Genomic DNA, 22,463 nt, shown 5'->3' on the forward strand with positions numbered 1-22,463 from the left:
GGCCCTCTTTATCACTCTAAACCTGTGACAGCCACACTCTTGCCAAAATTGACAGCATCAACACAGGTGGAGTCACCTGCAACACAGGCCCAGAAGTAGGCTACCTGTATGTAACACCCCCACCCTTAATTTGCTTTAATTTAACAGCCACTCACCGCCAGCTTTCCCCCTTTCCGACACTCCCTTTCTCTCCATCTTGAAGCACGGTTAGTCCCGCCTTCCACCCCCTCCTCCCCCCTCTCCTCCCCTGTGACAGGGACTGCGAGATTAATGCTCCATCCGCGCGTCTTCGACTCTCTTGGACACATTTTTTTTTTTTTTAACTTTGCGGGCATTTTTTTCCCCCCACCTCCCCAAAGTCCTGACCACAGTTTGTGTTCTGTGTCCCCGGCTCATAATCAGGACTAGCTTTACTGCAGTTTCATCTCTCTTTTTTTTTTTTTTCTTGAGCTGCATTGAAGTCTCAAGGTAAGGCCAACACAGGCGAAATAAGTGCGTGTCACACAACAGGTGTAACGTAACCTCAGACTGGTTCCCTCCACTGAACTGCGCGTTTCGGTGCTTCTCTTTTACGTATATAGTTTTGTGAAATAAATTGACCATGTCGAGATTGAATGCGGCGAACTTTTCCGTGCCGTTTGGCTGTTGTTACTGTCTGCTCAGCTCGGACAGTCGAGCAGTCCGCCGACACGCAGGTGTGGCAGGGCTGCTTTGTTGGGTTTTCGCCCTCTGTGAATTTTACACAGTCTACATGATAGATTAGGAAACCATTGATTTGTAAATTCAAAGGTGGATTGACTCTGGTATTATTTTATTTGCTGTGGCTTTTATATGTTTTGTTTGAACTTACTTTGACAGGCTATTTCTCCACAGCAGTATCCTTTGTTTGATCTTTTCCATCCATGACTAATCCAGAGACATTTTCCTGGATGTTTTTTTTTTTTTACTGGCATTAAACTTGTATGCAACACTTTATATTTCCATTACAGCTGTTGGGAGGTCACAAATGAATTGCACACCTCTAATGTCCTTCATGACCTGAAAGCCAGGGATTTTAAATCCTATTTGAAGTGTCTCTCTTTATTTATTTTTTTCCTAATGAGAGTACCAACACCAGGGCACCTGTTCGGCCAACCATCGTTGCACCGCCACAAAGCAATGTTTTTCAAAAAAGAAAACCAAACTTTGAATGTGCAGGCCGGAGGTCAGTAGGTCAGCCTTGCTTTAGGATACACAACTCACTGCCAAACATGTCAGCATCAATCTGACTTGGATGTTGATTGTGATTAACTTCATCCTCCAGGAATTCTTTGTAGTTTTGCTCCAACACTCTGACTATCTTTGTGTCATGCGGTGTGCCTTTACCCAAAGCTAACCTCTTTTCAGAAGGTATAAAAGGATAAACCAAGCGAGACTGAGGCAGCCTGCCATATCTAAGAAAGTGTGTACTTGGGTATTAAGGTTGTCAATCCCACTGTCATAACAAATGTCATCACAAAGAAATGTTACTACCTCGAGCTGAATGTTTTATATGATGGTATTGAGGCATGAATGCTTTTACTTTTTTTTATTTTACCACCACATCTCTGTTTACCACTCTAACCATTCTTCACATTCATAGGTGCTTTCTTACACGGGAAGATATATTACTGAGATAGTGACGTTGTTGCTTTATTGTCTCCGCCCTGTTCTTTATTTGTTTATTTTGGTCTAACAACGATTAAGACGGAAAAACCCAACACCCGTCCGACCTGTTAGTTCGAGGTAAATGTTTGTGGTGGCGTGGAGGAAGATAGAAATGACATGTCAGGAAAAGTGTCAAGGTGAGCAAGAAGAGCGTATAGGAGTAAATAGAAGATTGGATTTCTCTCAGGTCTGTAGTTACATTGAAAACCGACCTTTCATATGAGTAAATCCTCATATGCTGAAAGCCTTGTAGTCCGTTGTGCAATGATATTATTCTTGCCTGTTGACAGAGAAGACTCATCTTCACTGAAGATATTTACATGTTGGCTTTATCAAATGCTGATGACGTTTTAAGAGATAAGGGCAAGCAGAGAGACATGTTGCCATTATAAATAGCATCTCATGCTTTGGCATGGGAAGTTTTTTTTTTCCCCCACTTTAATTTGTTTTCACTAAAATTCGAGACCTAAAGGCTCTTGACCTTATGGTTTAACTTATCTGTGAAGTGCTCTGGTGCTGCCTTTGTTCTGAAGGTTCAAAGTATGCAGATATCACGTGACTGTCATTAATGTTCTGTAGACTTCATGTCCATTTTCACTTTTACGAGTATTGCTTTGTTGCCAACATTGATATGCAGCCTCTCGGCCCTGCTGCTGTCTGTGCAGGAATGTTATTATCAGGTTCAACCTGTGATATGATAAAAATTGCATGCCAGTTCTTGATTTCATCACACTTACACAGCTTTTGGCAAGTTACACATTGGTCTCCAGTCTGTAGTCACCAGTGAACTCTGCAAAATTACTTCAAAGCCAACTCGATCTTGTGACTGAAGGCCAATTTGTCTGTTTACAGTTTTTAAAAAATTTTTTTTTAAATTTTTTAAAATTCAAGTATTACTAACCTTGAATCTTTTTGCAGCTAACACACCTTGATTCCTTTATCTCGCTCCACTTAAAAGATATGAGGCTAAGAAAAGAGCTTGGGCTGACTTGTGTTTGACTTAATATCAGTTGTTGGACATCACATCTCCCCTCTTAACAGGGTGCATTGAGCTAATGAACCCCCACTGTGGCAAGGCTGCTCCTCCCGCTGTGCTAAATCAAGAAAATCTTAAGTCTACATGAGGTTATTAGAGAGTGTTAATCACTTTATAATTACCATCTTGTGTCACTGAATGGGTGAAAATTATTCATGCTGAAGCTGGAAATGCTTTGATTTTCTGTAATACACAACAGAAAGCTGTAATACCAGCTAATAAAGTTAAGACGAATACAGCGTTATGGTAGAAGTTCATAACTATTTACATTTTGGGATTTGTTACACAAAACCTGCCAATTGTGTTGTTTTCTTTCTCAGTTCCACTCATGTTTTGCTTTTAATCTAAAGAAAAGATAACTTGGCAACAATTTTGCACAGCTCGCTGGTCTGTGGGAGTTTGTATATATCTATTTTATATAATGGATTTAACTCTAACTTAAATCCGTAGTAATATAAATACGATGTTCAATCTAAATAAAACATGAATTGCAGATTATACTCAGCCATAACTGTGGACATTTGTATTATTTCATGATATGTTAGCTGGTTTGATAAATATCATATAACAGTATCAACATTACATTGATATATCTACCAGCTCTCACCTGTTCATTTTTTTTACTCACTATTAAAAGCTTTCTTCACAAACTTTGAAATAAATACCGCTATCGTTTTAGCTTTTGTTCCTTGTTCATGTCCCCTTTGTCTTCACACGGCTCCTCCCATCATTTCAGATCCTTTACTTTTCTTAATCCAGATGATTTCCTCAGCTGCCCCTGTTAGCAGTGTAACCAGACTCCATTGTTAGTAACCTAAGTCATGACGCATCGCAGTCCTCAGTAGACAGTAGCTGGTTTCTATAGTTACCGTCAACAGTCTGGGCTGAGAAGTGTTTGTAACGATATCCTGAGGACAGTCCTGCACCAAAAACAAAACCGCATACTGTGAACAAACAGGTGGCTGATGCACTTTATAATGCTGCTCAGAGGCTATCAGGAGATGGTCTGCAGAGACGACGAGGGCCACGTCATTCGATATTTATTCAAGCACAATGGAAATGCAGTCAAGGGATATTTATTTATCCAGTGATAAAACGTAATGCGAGAGATGACCTAGTGGGGCTGACAGGAAAAAAAATAACCATTTACTTCCCCTCATTCAGGACAGTGTACATTGATTGACGGGCGGGGTAGGCCCTGAACAGGTTGTTGAAATATCTGAGGAGGGGAATTTCTCGAATGCTCTAAAAGAAGAGCCCATGAGAAGATGTTGGCTCTACACATTATGAAAATAAGTGAGGAAATAATTCATGTGCAGCAACTTTGTGTTACGTTGTCATGTTTTGGCCATGGCCTTGTTGAGTGCTCCTGCATCCAAAGCCACTAATTCATTGTTGCTCATGTAGTCTATTTTATACGTTTTCCCCCCAAATGTCAGCATATGCCTTCAGGTCAAACATCCTGCACACGGAGGGCACAGGTTACTCATTGTAGATCAGAAAAAGCTGGGTAATTGATCGCTGTCCATAAAGAGGTTTCCAGTGTTGATCATTAATCCAAGTCAGAGAGAGAGAGAGAGAAAGAGTGTAGGCATATAGGGCACAGGCTATGACATGGTGTCATGATAATGGTTCTCTGTGTCTTTGTTGGTGAATAGAGCGGCCGAAAGGTTTAGAATGACGTTGGTGCTACCCACACCGTGTCAGTGACGGTTGTGCACAGGGTGATGAGGGACAGAAGGTTGGAATCGAAACACGTCAAAAGAAACTAGAGGTCAATTAAGGAAGAGGTGAACTGTTGAGGATAAACCATGTAACTGTACAAATACTAAGATCTTGGATTCTCTCAATATTGCTTAGTATGTATGAACATTAGAACTGAAACTAAATTGCTGTCAGGGAACAATACAATGAATTTCCAAAGTTGAAGTTTGATGGTTGGTCAATAGGATTTTTAACTATGTGAGACTGTTGCCACTGTATCTTGGGTGATTAATAAGATGCTGGCCAGATTAAGATTCCTTGAGCAGAAAAAGACCATAAACCAGACACCTCTCATATGCTGTTCTTTCTCTTGGTGGCCGGGCACCTTTCTGACTTATCATTTTATGTCAGGCTCATCCCTGGAAATGCAAGACGTTCATTGTTTTGGGTGTAATTATGTACATATTATTAATCCCTTTTGGAAATCATGATCTTGCAATCGCAATAATTAATGCAAATTAAATCGATATGCGCAAAGTCTGCAGGAGCTTGCAGAAATTCCTGTGATTGTTCTACGATAATAATACTCAACAAAAGCTCTGCTGAAGGCATACAGGCACAAAGTAATCCTTAAGAAAAATTGCTTTAGCAATAAAAACGTCACCTCGTTTAAATTCAGAAAATAAAAACATGAGACCTCAAAAATGTCCAGCTATTTCTGTGACGTACAGTATGCCTGTTATCATGGGAAGTGATTACATGCGACTCTTTATTTGGTCGTAGTGAAAAAATTATAACTTCCACGATTAAAAAAAAAAAAAAAAAGAAAAAAAAAGGAAATCACACCAACTCCAAAAATTTTGGGAAAAGCTGCTGCAAAATGAAGCAGTAAGAAAAATCCATAAGGGACTGGTATAATATATGTTCTATATGTCTGACCAACAAAGTTATTTCTGTGCCTGTGGAGCCACAGTGATTAATATCTGTAATATGACATTTCATTTGGAAGTCTGTCCTGTGCTTTCATTTCGATGTCATACATTTCTAACATTGGCCATTTTTTTTTATAATCATTTCAGCCATGCTACTACCTTCATCACTACTGCTCCTCCTCGGTCTCCTCAGCCGAAGTCCCAGTGCAACATGGGCCGCAAAAGTGATTGTGGTCCCGCCCATTATGTTTGAATCACACCTCTACATCTTCAAGACGCTGGCCACAGCTCTTCACCAGGAGGGCCATGAGACCCACTTTTTAGTTTCAGAGGGTCGTGAGGTCCCGCCTTCTTCTCACTACCATCTACAGCGCTACCCAGGGATCTTTAACAGCAGCACGGCTGACAATTTCCTCCAATCTAAAGTCACCAACATCTTCTCAGGCCGCCTGACATTTCTGGAACTCTTTGATATTCTTGACCACTACTCTCAGAACTGTGATGCTGTTGTTGGCAGCGTTGAAGTAATGAACCGCCTGAAAGAGGCCAAGTTCGACCTGCTGCTAGTGGACCCTAATGAAATGTGTGGTTTTGTGATTGCTCACATCCTGGGTGTGCAATACGCTGTGTTCAGCACAGGCCTGTGGTACCCTGCAGAGGTCGGAGCCCCCGCGCCGTTATCATATGTACCTGAATTCAACTCATTGCTGACAGACCGCATGTCCCTAATGCAGAGGATCGCAAACACTGCTGTTTACCTGGTGCAACGCTTTGGAGTCCATTACATTGCATTACCCAAGTATGACCGGATTATGAAGAAACATGGAGTAAAGCCTCAAGTGGCCATGGCTGACCTGGTGCAGGGCAGCCGGCTGTGGATGCTATGCACTGACATGGCTCTGGAGTTCCCCAGGCCCACCCTTCCACATGTGGTGTACATAGGAGGCATCCTCACGGAGGCCCCCAACCCTCTGCCACAGGTCAGTACCGAGAGAGATATCGCAGCCGACAAGCACAGGATGAGGCAGTAAACAGATGTTTTGTGGTGGTAGTGTAGCGTTATACACAAGAGGGTTTATGCAATCTGTGTTTGGCAGCAAATTAAATATCTGACACTTGAAGGTTACTGATCACATCCATTCAGAAATCCTTCTAGTCATAAATTATTCCCGATACTGAAATGACCTAATATACCCGCAGATGTGATTATGTAAACCATGTGGAAAAATCCCTGATGGTCACATATTTTCATCTGTCATCTCACACCATTGACTATACTGTACATTGTCATATTTCTTAACCCCACTTCTAAGTCAGTGTCCTTGTGTATGACATGGATTTTCTAATTTCTAGATCCACTGTACTAAAATCAAAATTTCACAATGGTGTCTACATACCAATCTAACAGAAGCTGTGACAGAAGCACTGTAACACGATGGCTTATTCATATCAACAGAGTTTGACTATATAGTATTATGCAAATGTCTGGTTTCACGGGCAGGATGGAGAACCATATTGTCCCCCAGGCGCTGTACTGATTTGGGAGAAATTCATCCTTTCTGTGTTCATATATGGAACAAGCACTTATATTTTTTTTCTCTCACATTTTTCTTTTCATTACACCATTTGCAACAGATGGATATTGCCGCCTTTGCCTTTCTCAGCATGTGTGTGTTCTGTGTGTGCAGCCGAAAGGATGTCAGAAGGTTTAATATAAAGGTTTCATTCTTTTACTTAAATCTTTTCATTTTCTGCCAACTGTTTCTCTTTTCACAGGTCCTTCTAAACATTCAAAGGCTGCCATCAAAGAATTAATCTTTGCCAAAAGTGCTCTTTATTGATTAATTAAATCACTGTATTCTCAATTGATCAGTTATTTGTTGTAAAATTGTGAGAAAATAGTGACAAATGCCTGTTCCAGTGTCCCACAGTCCATGGTGATGTTTTAAAATGTCTCATTTTGATTTGGATAAATTAATTTTAGTGTTGTGTTTTCACAAAAAGCATGACATCCTCACCTCCGCCACTTGTCACATTCCTAAAGGCTTGGCTGCAACATGTATGTTGAATCTCATTAACAGTTCACATGCCTCGGTTCATTAGCATGTCTCTGCTTCCTCATCACCTTATATTTATTCCTCCTTGCTGCCTATACAGTGTGACTTTCAGTACTTTTTGCATCTACTGCTGCTGGTCCCCATTGTTTATTTTATCACTTGGTATATCTTATCACATCGTGCTACAAAGCCAACCTTTATGGACGAGGCAGGGGTGAGGATGGGTTTGGGTTGAATGGACATGGTAGATTTTGAGCAGAGAGGGAGTGGAGTCATGGAGCGCAAAGGAGGCGGGTAGTGACGGGGGTTAGTCCAGCGTTTGGACACAGAGCGCGGGCCGTCGGTATCTGCTGCGGGGGGTTTTAGGAATGCCTCTCTAGCCAATAGGGAGCATTGTGTTGTGTCGTGTGGAGGGAGTTATAATGGAAGTGGAGGGAGAACGAGGCCATTGTTCTGGGCAAAACTCTGGGGACACTAAGACTCTTTTATGGGGTCACTAAGGCTGCGTTGTAGGGACAGTCGGGCTGTGCTGCTGGGACACAGAGCCCACTGTGCCCCTGAGGTTGCTCCGTGCCAGGGCCGACCTTAGCTGCTGCAGCTGGACCATTAGCCTCCCTCCCGCTACTTGTCCTGCACTCCTGTCACTCCAACATGGCTGCTGCCTGATTAGTCATCAGCCACTGTTAGTCAGTGCGTCCTCATTGATGTTTTCACACACACATTTTACTATACAACACACTGTTGACTTCCTGAATGCACACATCAAAACACAGAACACTCCTGTTCTGCAAAATAGAAGTATAAAACTTCTCTTTGGTGTGACGTCTTCCTTATATCTACCAAACCAGCAGCATTTTGTTATGCGGTCATGGCAGCCTGTTTTACCACCCAGCATTCTCTTGTTGCTTCCTGTGCCGGGTAATAAGGATAACTCATTTGAGGCCTCCAGAATATTCTTTTGTTTTAACTCGAGTGGTGACATCTTAAATGTTACGGCACATTTAGATACCAACGAATAAAGACATTTGGAACAGGAGTTAAGACAGGACACAGGGCCTTTTTTCTATGAGATAGTTTCTGTTTTCTTTTGAACTCTTCTGTATTGTAACCCAACTTTGTTAAGGATATGATGTCATCGGAGGTAATGAGATAACCTGCGTTCACCTCACAGACACATTACTGTATCGGCCGGTTGCATATTTGCAAATGATGTGCTCGTCATAATCCAAATAGCAAAGATGGCTTGGAGCTTTGACTTAGCACTAAAGGGTTTAAATATAAGCCACTGTCTGTTTACCTAAACTACCTTTGACATTAGAGACATGCCACTGGTGAGTTTTCTTAGAACAAAAGAAATTCCTTTTACCTTGAGGTTGCAGAACAAATCTTGGATATCGTATCTAATCTTAGATATATCAAAACACAACAGGACAAATAAAAGCAAAGCTGTCTGCAGGATTTTATAACATAAAAGGTGATCTATTGATTGTTGTCAGTTAGGTGAAATATCCCTTTATGAGAGTTTTATGATACATGGATAGTTATACAACAGGTAGTTCTGTCCCAGCGTCAACGGAACATTTGGAACGTGCTCTAATCAGCATAACATCCCACCCTGCTCACCAGTAGAAATATCACTCCACCTTCTCAATGGCATCATATAATCAAAAAGTTTGGAATTGAATTTCATGTGCTGTATTTATGTATTTTGAGAAACTATCTCTAGAAAGCAATAAAACAGACTAGATCGCAATATTACACACGAGGACGTAATATTGCTTAAATAAACGTCAGGGTATCATTATTTAATATCAGCTATGATAGCCAGTCGGTGTATGTGTTTTTTATTTTGCTAGTTTTATGGTGTTTTACTGATTATTGTTAATCATTAATGCTGTGAATTATAGCCCTTTTTTTTTTTCCACAGAGCCAATATCTTAGTTTTGTCCTAATAGTAGATCAGCACTTGTAGGGTTTCAGTTTTTTTGATTGTTTAATTATCAAGATGCGCACACAGACACATACAACTAGAACTTAGAGAAGTGCTGATCTCTTAGGAAAGCAGATCTCAGGTAAATTTTATAAAACAAATATGGATGTGACTTTTACTGAAGAATAAATCATTTTAAAAAAAGGATTGTAGTTTGTTCTCCCTGCGCCTGTGTGGGTTCTCTCCGGGTGCTCTGGCTTCCTCCCACCATCCAAAAACATGCACCTCAGGTTTATTGATGGTTCTAGAAATTGCCCTTAGGTGTGAATGAGAGGGTGAATGGTCTTTGTTTCCGTCTGTCTCTATGTGGCCCTGTGATGGACTGGCGATCTGTCCAGGGTGTACTCTGCCTTCACCCTAATTGTGCCGGGATAGGCTCCAGCCCCCCCCCTCCCTTGACCCTGTTCAGGTTAAAGCGGGTATAGATAATGGATGGATGGATGGATGGATTGTAGTTTGTCATATTAAAAGGACAACTTACTGTGTCAAAGAACTGCATACACAGCGGGGGGAAATAAGGTCAACTACAGTGAAAATGATACAAAATTAGTGACTCGTGAGCAATCAACAATGTTCATTAATGAGCAATATGGATGCTCTGTTTTTATTTTTCTGGCATTTAAAAAATCATAGATTTGAATTTAAGCTCATAGTCTGCATTAGATGATTAGAGATCATTTGTTATATTAGTAATATTATTGGTTTTTCTCTGAGATTTTCTCAGTTTATCTGCGTTCTAACATTATTTTTCATTATTCTAAAATTATTAAAAATATTTTAGTTTACTGTACTGGGTAGGTTTTATGACATTGTCCCACATTCATCCATAAACCTGAAAATCATAAGAAATCTGAAAATAAACAGGATCATTGCCATAAACCTTATCATCAAGTAGGTGTGACTGTAAATGGAAAGAAAGTTTATGCGTGGGTCATTTGTATGAGTGCAATACATGTAAAAAAAAAAAAAAAAAAAAAAAAAAAAAATTAACATAATTAACATATTAAGGAACTCAAAAGTGAAAATACAGCTCAGGCACAAACTTTGCATTGTGGTGTAGAATAGTATTATTATAAATAATCTTTCACAGGTATACTGACTCTATGAGATGTATTTTAAAGCTGTTGCTGTCTGCTTTTCATATTCCCACAGGATTTTGAGGAATGGGTGAACGACACAGCGCACCATGGCTTTGTGGTTGTGTCATTTGGAGCTGGAGTCAAATACCTTTCCCATGACATAGCTCACAAACTGGCCGGAGCCCTCGCCAGGCTTCCCCAGCGAGTCATCTGGAGGTAAACGATCAGCTCTCTCACTGTCACTCATGCACAGATGTCATCATGACAGATGTGAGCAGGACTTTTTGATGTAGTTAGCCTCATGGGTCTCTGACTGTCATACAACTTAGTATTTACACTCATGTGTTTTTTGAACTTTCTAAAGTTTATTATGTGGACCTTCATAATCAGCACCACATTGTAAAATAAGGGTGCCATATTGTTTATTTGTTTTCTCTTGAGGTCAGAGTCCATCCCTGCATTACATTTGCTTTAGGGTGTTATTTGAGGTCATCTGGCTGATCAATCAGAATGGAGAAGTGGATCCTAGAACTCAAGAGACTTTGTTCTAGCCTCTGAAGAACTCAAAACAGAAGCTAATGACCATGACTTCACTTTTGTATGGTAAAAATACCATTGTGTTTTATTTAATTTGTCAATGTCATAAATTATTAGAGATTAATCTAAAAATGTTTGTGCTGTTAAATATAGTGTTTTTAAATTAAATATTTGCATTCCACTTATAAACATGAAGACAAATACCTACGTGGCCATGCTGTGTGGCCGGCCCTAAAATGCTTTGTGACACTGGGTTCATCACTGACGATGATGCACCGCAACGTGTAAATGAAAACGTTAATTTGCACAGAATGGATCAATAGCGAGCGGTCCTTTTGAAGAGTTTAAATTTAAAATGTGTGTGCTTTCCTCATGAGAGTGACAGGTGTTATTGAAGTCTAATCTTTTTATAATAATTTACACTGTTCCATAGCAACACTGTGCCGACTATGACCTGAGCAGCTAATGTTGATGAATGAAAATGAAAATGAAACACATTACTATGTTCTTAAGAATCAAATGTTTTGTCACAACAAGATGCCACTAAATGTGAAATGGGGACACATCAGAATTTTCATGGCAAGATGTCAGACAATCGAGCTTCACATGTGGGTATCTGACCAGGTGTACAGGTGAAGTGAAACAATGACCGGAAACTTGTAGCTATAGGCAGAAGCTTCTTTTAAGCCCTGACAATTTGTGTGTGACATTGTATGGTAATGTGGCTTTCAGTGGCCTTTCTGAACTAAGAGGATAGAAAAGGAAGAGGGCTGATGAGAAGGACAAGGCTGAAGCCAAATGAATCGTGTCTTTGATAATTGGCTCCATGAATGTAGGCTTTGGTAGTCAGGACAGTGAATTGGTGCTTTGTTCATGAGAGAAAGAGAGATGAAAGAGTTTGAGTTGGGGAGGGAAGCAGACAGAGATGGACAGATGGGGGTCGTAATATAGCATTGTATGTGGAAATGCTTCCACACACGCAACTACAGACACCAGCAAACATGCATATAATACGGTACAAAATCCCCATACCCACTATAAGGCACATGTTTGAAACCTCAATGGTCATGAGTGAGCAGGCAAAGCCCTTCTGCCTTTTACATTTGTTTAGAAAAAAAGAGATCAACTTTCCATTTGTTTGTCTGCATCATGCAGTTGCTTGACTTTGTTGAAACATATATCCTTCTGTACATACATTAGCTCGTCTACACAGTATACATACAGTATATCACATACAGTATATATTCATTATGCATGTACAGAAGGTGCACAGCTACGCAGCAAACAAAAAAAAAATCTTCCAGTCCAGGTTCAAAACAGGAGTTGGCATCTAAAGTTTTGATTTGAAGCAAAAGGGAAACTGAAAACAGTCAGATGTCTCAATAAAAATGATTACTAATGATAAAAAGAAGAGGTACCATAGATAATAGTTAGATGAAACTTATTGTATAATAATATTATCTCATAAGATTATTAATTTGTCACATTGCTAAGATTGTGTCTCATGTCAAAAGGAAATTAAGTATCGACAAGGAAAACATGAAGTTGCATAAAGCATTTAGTATTAATTATGTAAAAATACAAAGAGTCCACAAAAAAATAAACTTTTTAAAAATGTGTTAAATACAACGGTCCAACAACACATGAAGTTTCATCAGCAATGCATGAGCAATACCTTGGCTTCAGGAAGCTAGTGTAAATCCTAGCTTGGTTAACAATATAGAAATCGTAGGTGAAGATCATACTGAATTAAAGGAACAGTTTGGCACTGCTTTCTTAGTAGTAACTTTGTGGAGTCTTTAGGAGACTATGAGGTTCCCAAGTAACCAGTACCTGGTCAAACAATTTAACAAATTAGATAGAATGTGTTTCTCAGTGTGCTTGATAGGTAGATTTAAAAAAAAAAAAAAAAATCATTATTAAACAATAATATTTGTTTATGTAAGTCAATCTTGCCCTGACCCCCTAGTACCTGTATGTACTGCACATCCACTGTGTAAATATACTATTATAATACTATTTAAATACTGTAAATATACTATTAACTTAACTTGACTTAACTGGGTTCATGTTTACTCATGCTCCTGTGAGCAGAGTTTTATGGCCGGTGTAGAAAGTCCCCTTTTGTGCAAACAATTCGATATTATGAGTTAATTAGTACACTTTTGATGATTCTGGTAAAATATTTTGTCACCCACTGCTTCCACTCTGTGTGCTAAGCTACGCCAGCCAGCTGTTGGATGTAGATTCATGTTCTCTGTACAGACATTGAAATGAGAGTGGTGCTGGTCTTCTCACTGTAAGAAAGTGAAATATCATACCGTCAGTATTTGTTAAAGCATTCCTTTAGCATTCTTAAAGCATTCCTTTAACAAATCAATAATCACAAAATAACTGATATTAAAAAAAATTACATACAGATAATGCTCCAACTAGTTTATGTTGAGTTGAGAAAAATTCTTGTCAATATTTGTTTGACAAAAAATGGCGGCTGTCGAAAATCCCCCTCTTGTTCATGCATTCATTAAAAATTTCCCCTCGGGGATTAATAAAGTAAATACCTACTTACCTACCTATTACACCCGACATAATGACCACTCAATAATGACTAGAAAACTGAAATTTTTTGACATTTTCTGAACAATAGCATTTAGCTGCTGTTCAGTGACAAAATAGCAACATACAACTTTTGCATTTATAAAAGCAGCAGCTTTCAGTGTTTCAGTTTCCAAAATCTCAACTTACTGCTCACTATTGAGTGATTTATTTGGGAGGGTCAATTTATATTGGGAACAGTGAATGAGTGAAGAAAAGGGTGATTGTGAACATACATTAAGTCAAGTCGACTTAAAACCTGCTGCACTGAACTTTTGTTTGCCCTTTCTGTCGAAAACCTGCTTATAGGTCCTGCTGTAGCGCAATATTTTACTACTGTTGCAGCTATAAAATGAGAAATAGTTTTAAGCGCCACAGATCAGAATTTCATTAATTTGGTCCGATAACATCTGAAAAGTTTTGAGGAGACGCACAATTGAATAATTTTAAGTTAATTAATCTAAGTTAACATAGGACTAAATTGGAATTTATCTGAACCATTAAAATCTTTATGATTGCTTGTTCGGCCCATAGAACATGCTGATTGTGCATTCAGCCAGCCAGCAATGTGGTAAGGTTGCATATGGTGTCACATGGTGTTATCAGTGCCGTGTGTAGACTTTACTTGCATAATTAGCACGAATGACACTTGAGGAATAGATGTCAGACTAGCCTCTGACCTCTAAAAATGCGGATTTTCTTGGTCCTCGCACACTATGATGGCAACATATTCTGCTCAAAACTGAGATGAACCATGTATGTAATGTTTGTGCTCTTCCTTCATTGTTTTGTTTTTGTTTTTTCCCCATCCTTAGATTTTCTGGTGTTCCACCCAGTAACCTTGGCAACAACACTAAGCTTGTTGATTGGATGCCTCAGAATGACTTATTAGGTGAGTGCATTAGGAGGACATCACCCTCAGTGATGTGTACCTCATCTAGTTCTCCTATCAACACTCAGAGTAATAGTACATTTCTTGTTATATAGCACTGTAACAATAAAACTGAAATGTATTTTATGACAATGTAAATGAATCCACATGTTTTACTGAAAAACATCTTCTCAAGGACCTGATTTTTTTTGTACTGTTGCTTCAATGCATGTTTTAACACAGCTGTTCCTGGGTGTTTTTCTGTAAGAGTTTCCGACTGAGTGTGACTAGAATTTGTAAGGCACGAGTTCCTACCATACCTACTTATTAACCACAGTAGTGGGTAGAATGGGATTGTGTAAGCCACATTGTGTCTGTCAGGAATGAGGACTATGCAACAACATTCAGATATTGACTGCTAGCATTGTACTCTGCGATAGTGTGACATTTTGATGGCACTTTGGTGAGGTAAGATTGCATGTACTGAATTGTTCTGCCTATCTGACTTTATGCAAGGTCAGAGAGAAGCTTTTAAAGGGACAGTTCAAAACAAAACAATACAACTTCTTTCTTTCGTCTTACGCTGTTGTGGCCTTCTCAAAAACAGTTCATTCATTAAGCACCAAAAAACAAACTAGCAAGATTCAAAATAATCACTGAGAGCCTATGCAGATGTTATATATGACACCTAATGGAGGACAATTACATTTGACCGTTTTCGGTGAACTACACCTTTTTTAATTGTTAAAATGTGTAAAACCATAAGAAGGACTTAGCAGTGAAATGCATTTCTTCATAGAGACACTAAGATATTGTGATCATTTTTCTGTTTAAATGATACATACTTTCATGAAATGGTAAGCAACAGAAAGAACTGATTTGGGTGCAGCAGTTTGTGGGATCTACCATATAAACTGTAAATAATCTAGAAAAACTAACCCAGCAAAAGTGCCCTGTCAAAAATGACTAATGAACACACTATAACACCTAACATTCGTGTCACCCAGGCCACGCTAACACAAGGGCCTTCCTGAGCCATGGCGGCTTGAACAGCATCTACGAGGCCATGTATCATGGAGTGCCGGTAGTTGGTGTGCCCTTGTTCGGGGACCACTATGACACTATGACTCGTGTGTCAGCCAAAGGTATGGGTATCATGCTGCACTGGAAATACATGACAGAGGAAGACCTCTTCATAGCCCTGTCCAGCGTCATTGAAGACACCAAGTAAGTTTTGTTTGTGCTGCATGCACACTCAAATACTTTTTGTGTTCGTGTTATTATTTGTCAGTGCCATCTGGTGACCAATTATGGCATCACTGCTCTCTGACTTCATGGTCCACATACAATATTTACCTTTTCTGTTCGTCTTTTTCATATTCAGCTGTACTCTGATGTGTTTGTGCCTGAAAAACTTGCTCAGAGAGTTGTGTCTCCTTGTTTCCTTTGCTGTGTGTAGATACCGCCAGCAAGCACATCTTCTGTCCAACATTCACAAAGATCAGCCAGGACATCCTGTGACCAGGGCCGTCTATTGGATAAGCTATATCCTCCGTCACAACGGTGCCAACCACCTGCGCTCAGCTGTGTACGAGGTGTCCCCCTACCAGTACTTCCTGCTGGATGTGATGGTTACTGTAGGGGTTGCCTTGGCTCTAACAGGCTATGCCCTCCGGCGCTTTGTACGATTGCTGAGGGGGAAGGTCGGGGACCAACGCAGAGGAGATAACATCCGGGATGATGGCAACATAGCCAATGGACATTGCCATAGCGAGAGCGTGGCCAACGGGAAACACAAACGCAATGGCTCCTTGAAAAACGAGAAGAAGATTAATTAATGTTTCGAATGGCAAAGAGGAACAAAGAAGAGGTTTACCCAAGGACTCTTTAAGTTTGGTTCAGTGTTTTTTATGAAAGCTTGAAAAGAAAGCTGTTCTTAGGTCTGCATCAAGAGGCAATTGCTACTCAGAGCAAGCAAGAGGCTGTAGGAGGATACACAAGGCATCGTGTGGGGACAGAGCAAGGCATCGGGTGCTCAAAATCTGTGTGTGTGTGTGTGTGTGTGTGTGTGTGTGTGTGTGTGTGTGTGTGGGTGTGGGTGAATGTGTATGTGTATGTGTGCAATGAAGCAGATTTAATGAAAACTCTTAACAACAGCAGCTACAGCAATACAACACTAATTTGGAAAGTCTTTGAGAATGACGTAAAGACACGTTGGAGGACATTGTTTCACCTGTGCATCTTCTCTCCTGCGTGTTCGCCGTTGTCTTCCTCCCTTCCTTACCAATGGAAGGATGATGAAGAGGGAAAATCACGAGCGCCAACCCCTCATCTTCAGAACAAAACAAGAAAACAAACATAAAATATTTCGGATTTAATGTTTTTAACTGAAAACTTCAAGTGTCTGGTTAACTGTAAATGAAGGATACATCTATTTATTACTGTACAATAGATTTTAATGATGGACCTTTTTAAACTACTTTTCATTTATTTATGTTATCAGTGGTGTGACAGCATAACGGTAGCTGTACACTCCCTACTCTTAACTGACATCTGCACAACGTAGTGTCCTTCATATTCATAAAACAAACAAAACAAAAGACAGCAGCCGTCACTGTAAGCATGTGCAGGTCTGTGCTCTCTGCACTTAAATTATCCGCAGTACAAACTGATCTTCAGACTGATCAGTGTGAAAACACACTATTTTCCCTTTTCACATGGCAGTGCCAACTGGTGTCTGCACTTAGCTGTGCAGCATTCACATTGTCTCCTAACTGACTTTTGTTTTGGTAGAAAATAACTCTACTCAACTCCGTTTGGCTTACCCGTGTGAAAAGGTGATCATGTTGATATAAAAATATATAGGCTCGTGATGATAACTACTGAGGATACTATGGATAGGCAGAGCCAGATCAGAAATGTGCTCAAGCTCATCCAGTCAGGTGATCAGGGATGAGTCAGAGCATTATTAATTTATGATTACTTGCTTCGTCAGTCCCATAGCTTAATTCTGCATCTATTATCTATTTATTACGGCGTAAAGAGTCATCGCTTGATTGCCATTTTCAGAGCTACACTTGACTTTGTACATCATTCATCTAGGATTTATTTGTTAATAAATGTATTAATTTTAACATGTTTCAAATGCTAGTTTTAAATTTTACTCTTCAGGTAGGAACTTCCACTCAATGCTTCACTTCTGAAAGTAGATTCTGCTGTTGAAGATCAACCAAGCAGGCCTTAGGTAATTATATTAATTCTGAGTGAAGGATTCACATTCTGTATGTTACTTTTTATGATGCAAATACACAGTATGCTCAAAAACATTTGTATGTGCTTGTTGTTGTTTCAGTGTTCTAGATCAATATAAAGAGTTAGACTGAGTGCATGGGTGAAACAAAGCAGACGAAGTATGTCTTAACCCACAGAGTCATGTAAACATATTTAGTTCTCTAAAATTACGTTACATAAATGTTGAAAAATAAGCAAAGGATTATTTCTGTTCTTTTCTTTCAAAGAGACTGTTGCCTTCTGTGGCGTTGATATCATCATTATGCTCCTTTTGTTTCTTTGCTAGAATTAAGCTGTCTGTACATTTTAAATGCAGATAGAGGATGGGTACAAGAAGAGGGAAAGAATGCCATAGTTTCGACAATGAAGGTGAATCCCGCTACTTTTACAATGAATAATAATGTGTCAAACAGACACTGATCCCTGCAGTGAAATTCTCTTTTCTTAAAGCCCCGTCAGTGAGATCAAAGTGCAAGGCAAGCTGGAGTATCTTTAGAGTTTGTGGGGGTTGAGTATCGTGTTAATGGATATTTCAGAAGGGCAGATGCTCGTGGTCATGGGACATCAAAATCTCATGAACATGAGACCTCCAGATGATTGATGATTCATCAAACCACCATGCCACATGTACTGTATTTTCTCCCATTGTTTTTGCAGCATGTACCAGACATCTACTTTTTAAGAGCTGCAAATTGTAATAGCATGTTGGCATCATAGCAAAGAGATTGTTTACCTACTAAATGAAGCCATAAACGCAGGCAAAAACAGCAATATAAATGTAAAACAAACCGAAGAAATATTCACTTAACCAATCAAAGTTGTTTAGAATTTAACATCCAACCTACAAGTTCACAAATCCTTCATAATAACTGAGAGAAACTTCATGATCTTCTTTTTTCTGTGAGCTACAGTTACACTTGCACAGCCCAATACAGCCCTGCTGAAAACAGACTATTATACTTGAATCGTCATCGCTATATCATCATCATCATCATCATCATCATCCATAACGTCATCAGCTGGTGGGTACTGTAGGTAGGCTTGCAGGGTGCTACACAGGCTATGAACAGGATCTGAAGAGAAAATGTTAGTGAAGCTATATATGATTTTTTTTTTTTTTTTTTTTTTTTTTCCAGTATTAATGTCATAGCCTACATAGGTAAATACCCATCCTTCATATGTGTCTGTACATATTCTACAGTCTGACATGTCTCTGTTCTTGTGACGTTTGCATTTCATCGGCTTGAATTCTTGTCCTGTCTTCAACGGTGCACTCACTTGTTCCTTTTGTCCACCTCCTTGTCTTTCTCATTACTTCCTGGTGTATTCTGTTGTCTTTGTATTCTTGTCTTGTCCTACTCCTTCCACATACATATTAACTTTGCACACTGAATTTATTTACATTTTATTTTACTTTTAATTTTAAAATGACCTCAAGCCCTCACTTTTTCTCTCATGTGTGTCTATGTTGTAAATAGAATGTAAACAAAATACTAATGCTGAATAAAAATTGCATATTTTGTTTGCAGAAATGTTTGAAACTTTTATTTTCTCATAAATTAGCTTTGGTATATTGTGTTACCTTTAGAAGGAAATTAAACAGTTAAGAAACATTAGAGAAAAAAAGGTTTAACTGTAAATTCTTGTCTATTCATTCAACATATTTTGCTTCTCCTAACTGACAGTTGGGTGTATTGCACGTTCTCAGTATTGCACGTTCTCAGTATTAAAGCACAACAGTACTGAACAGACAAACACATGCAGTTCATGTTTTGGAGACCTGACAAGGCCGATGTCGATTACAGCAGGTGATGCTGCCAGTCTCATTTTGATAGGGGATGTATAGGCTTTCTGTCGGGAATTGTTACCAGGCAGCAAGAGGTTTTTATAGGTATCAAATGGTAGAATCATCTAAAGTTGCCAACTGCACACCCACATGCACACAAGTCAGGTGGATAGATAGGGTTATCTAATGCTGTATGCTTGTGCTGAGTGAGGCTGGGGTAACAAAACACCCAGCCTGGTCCCTGCCTCGCTCGCTGGCCCTGTTAATTATTCACTCTGCCTGCAGGGGCCTGCAGACCTCACACACACACACACACACACACACACACACACACACACACACACACACACACACACACACACACACACACACACACACACACACACACACACACACACACTCACAGTCAAAAGCATCTGCAGGTATGTTTAATTTACGTTCTTGAAGTTGTTTTCTTTTGTTCTCGCTGTTGGCCAAATTGGGCACTGTTCTGTTAACTGAGACAGGAAGAGGGGAAGAAATGGAGGGCTGGCCTCTGCTGATGAAGAATCTGATATCACAGAAAACACAGTAGGCATCATTCATGACATCCTCCATTCATTCTTAGCCACACTTCCCTCCCTAGACCTGGTAAGTGCCTATTGTCTACCTTTCCCTTCCATCTCAAAGGACAATCATCAAGAGCAATTAAACACTTTGTGTTGGACTAAGTGGGCTTACTATATGGAGTTCAGAGTAATGGATTTGTCATTACTTTGACAACAGGGTGTGCTCTAATCCTCTGTGCCCTGGCAACCACAGTCTTTGTGTGAGAGTATGGCATAAAGATATTGGACCTAGCCTGTGTGTGGTTGTGTGTGTTAGAGTGATGCCTGAGGGGGTGAGCCAGTTTTGAATTTGTTGACTTGGCGTATATAAGCTTAAATGAATGATGGCTTTCCTTCAGTGTTTATTCGTCTTTGTCACAGCCTATTCTAAGAGCTCTACCAATGGATCTGCCCAAAAGCATATCATTTTTCTTTGTAAATGGTTTGGCAGGATTGAAAGACTTTTCCTCCACTAAATCAACACAGAGCTAACCTTGACAATATATGTAATAAAAAAAAAAAAGGGAGAAAGAGCTATCAAAATCAATTATTTCAATGAAAATGAATTAAACTGCTGAGATCTTTGCACATTGTAAAAGAGTCAGTATTTCTTATCCTGATGTTTAGTTGTTGTTTTTTTTCTGCCTCTTTTTGTTAAAAAAAAATTGAAAATTGAAATGTGGTCTTTTTGCAGCACCGGAGGCCAGGCTTACTGAACTAAAAGTCTAGCTGTGCACCATGGAAAACATGCTTATTAGCTGCGGTAGCGAGGCTTCAGTAGCCAGTGTGGGCTGACTTGTAGTAGCCGCTCACCGGCAGGTCCCAGGCAGCAGGAAGCCAGGCGGGCTGGGTGACAGCATGAAGGAAGCACAGCTCTAAACAGTGGTAAGTGGACCAATCTGCTTCTGTTGGAGGTTCTTTCTGTTAACAGGGAGCTTTTTTTTTTTTTGTATAATAGGTTACTTACTAACGCACCCCGGGATTTCATGATAAATGGTCTGCCCTTATACCACCTTAGCTGTCTCAAAGCACTTCATAATGTTTGCCTCCCATTCACCCATTCATTCATAAATTGCAACAGAGCTACTATAGCCTACTACAAGGTGCTTGCCTGCCACCAGGAGCTCAGTGTCTATCTTGGACACTTGGGCGTACTTGCCTGCGCAGAGGGCAACTGCGCACACGCCCCGTGAATCGGGGTTGCCAGGTTGCGGTGACAGATTTTTGTAATTATATTAGAATTTCGTTTGTGTTTGTTGCTACTGTTTCATAGACAATCTGTGACGTCAGACAAACGTACAAAACTTGCGGATCCGTGTAAAACGATTCGGCCTATTCAAACAAGGTTTGAGGGCAATGCTAATTTCGGGAGTTTTCCGGGAGAAACAATAACACAGGACAACACAGGACAGCGCCTGGAGATGAACCTGACATACAAGAGGAACCCTGGAAAAAAAACAACACAGATGTGTTTGCAGGTATTATGGAGCACTCAGGGCCTGTGGGTTCATTGGGAAGAACAGCTGAGAAGTGAGGCTTCAGCTGTGAACCTTCTAATTGTGGGAAATATCTCCACACCTGTTGCAGTGGCAGAGTTGCATGTCATAAATACAGTGAACGGTTGTGCTTGGCAGAGGCCTGCACTCTCCCAGTGCTCTCTCCATTGGCCAACTTTTTTTTAATCTTTTTTTTTTTTTTATCTGCATTGTTTTGGGTAGATCACAATTGACACACGTACACAGTAAATCTAACCTTCAGATTTTCTCAGTGCTGTGAAACTCCAAGGACAAAAGCCCCTTTTTTCCCCTGGAACAGAAATAGAACACATTTCTGCATGTATTTTAGTGTATGACAGGTTTTATTATAGAGGAGAGAAACATTCAGTGTGTGCAGTCTCTGCTCTGCTCTTAAAGCTGAAAATATTTGCAACTCTGAGCTGGTAAGTTTGTGCTGATGATACCCAAGGTAGAAGCGAAGGCTACAGGCTTTGTGCGTCTTATGAGAGGATTCCTCATCTTCAAAAAGGCTTTTCTTTGGTCCTCTTTTACTTTTTGCCTTTCATTGACTTTTTTGGCTTTTTGCTTAGATGAGTAGGATTTGACGTGTGTTTCATGATCTTAAAGGGTAGGATCAATACATCCAAGGACTCCTGCTTGATGAAAAACTGGTCAGTGTAACTAGTGCCCTGAGATGGGGGTTATGTGTGTTTGAAAAGAAGACAGTGAGGTTTGATGGGATTCTGCAGGTTACTCTTATGTCCAGTAGAGGGTAGTAGTATTCCACAACTAACTGCTCTGGTTACCTCGTGCTTC

At 39.9% G+C, this 22,463-nt stretch overlaps 1 protein-coding gene across 1 annotated transcript; it reads left to right on the plus strand.

Annotated features, from left to right (window-relative positions):
- Positions 1–275: 275 nt before the first annotated feature.
- On the plus strand, positions 276–19,310 carry ugt8 (UDP glycosyltransferase 8). Its single transcript, XM_069697517.1, has 6 exons — positions 276–468; positions 5,506–6,338; positions 10,558–10,700; positions 14,432–14,508; positions 15,495–15,714; positions 15,947–19,310. Exons 2-6 carry the CDS (start codon positions 5,508–5,510, stop codon positions 16,323–16,325), a joined length of 1,650 nt encoding a protein of 549 aa, XP_069553618.1. The 5' UTR covers positions 276–468; positions 5,506–5,507; the 3' UTR covers positions 16,326–19,310.
- Positions 19,311–22,463: the final 3,153 nt, after the last annotated feature.

Source organism: Brachyistius frenatus, unplaced genomic scaffold (genome assembly GCF_029030835.1).
Source record: "Brachyistius frenatus isolate BFR_SWC_R1_liver_20210118 unplaced genomic scaffold, ASM2903083v1 Contig_23, whole genome shotgun sequence".
In the NCBI taxonomy this organism is placed as follows: Eukaryota; Metazoa; Chordata; class Actinopteri; family Embiotocidae; genus Brachyistius; species Brachyistius frenatus.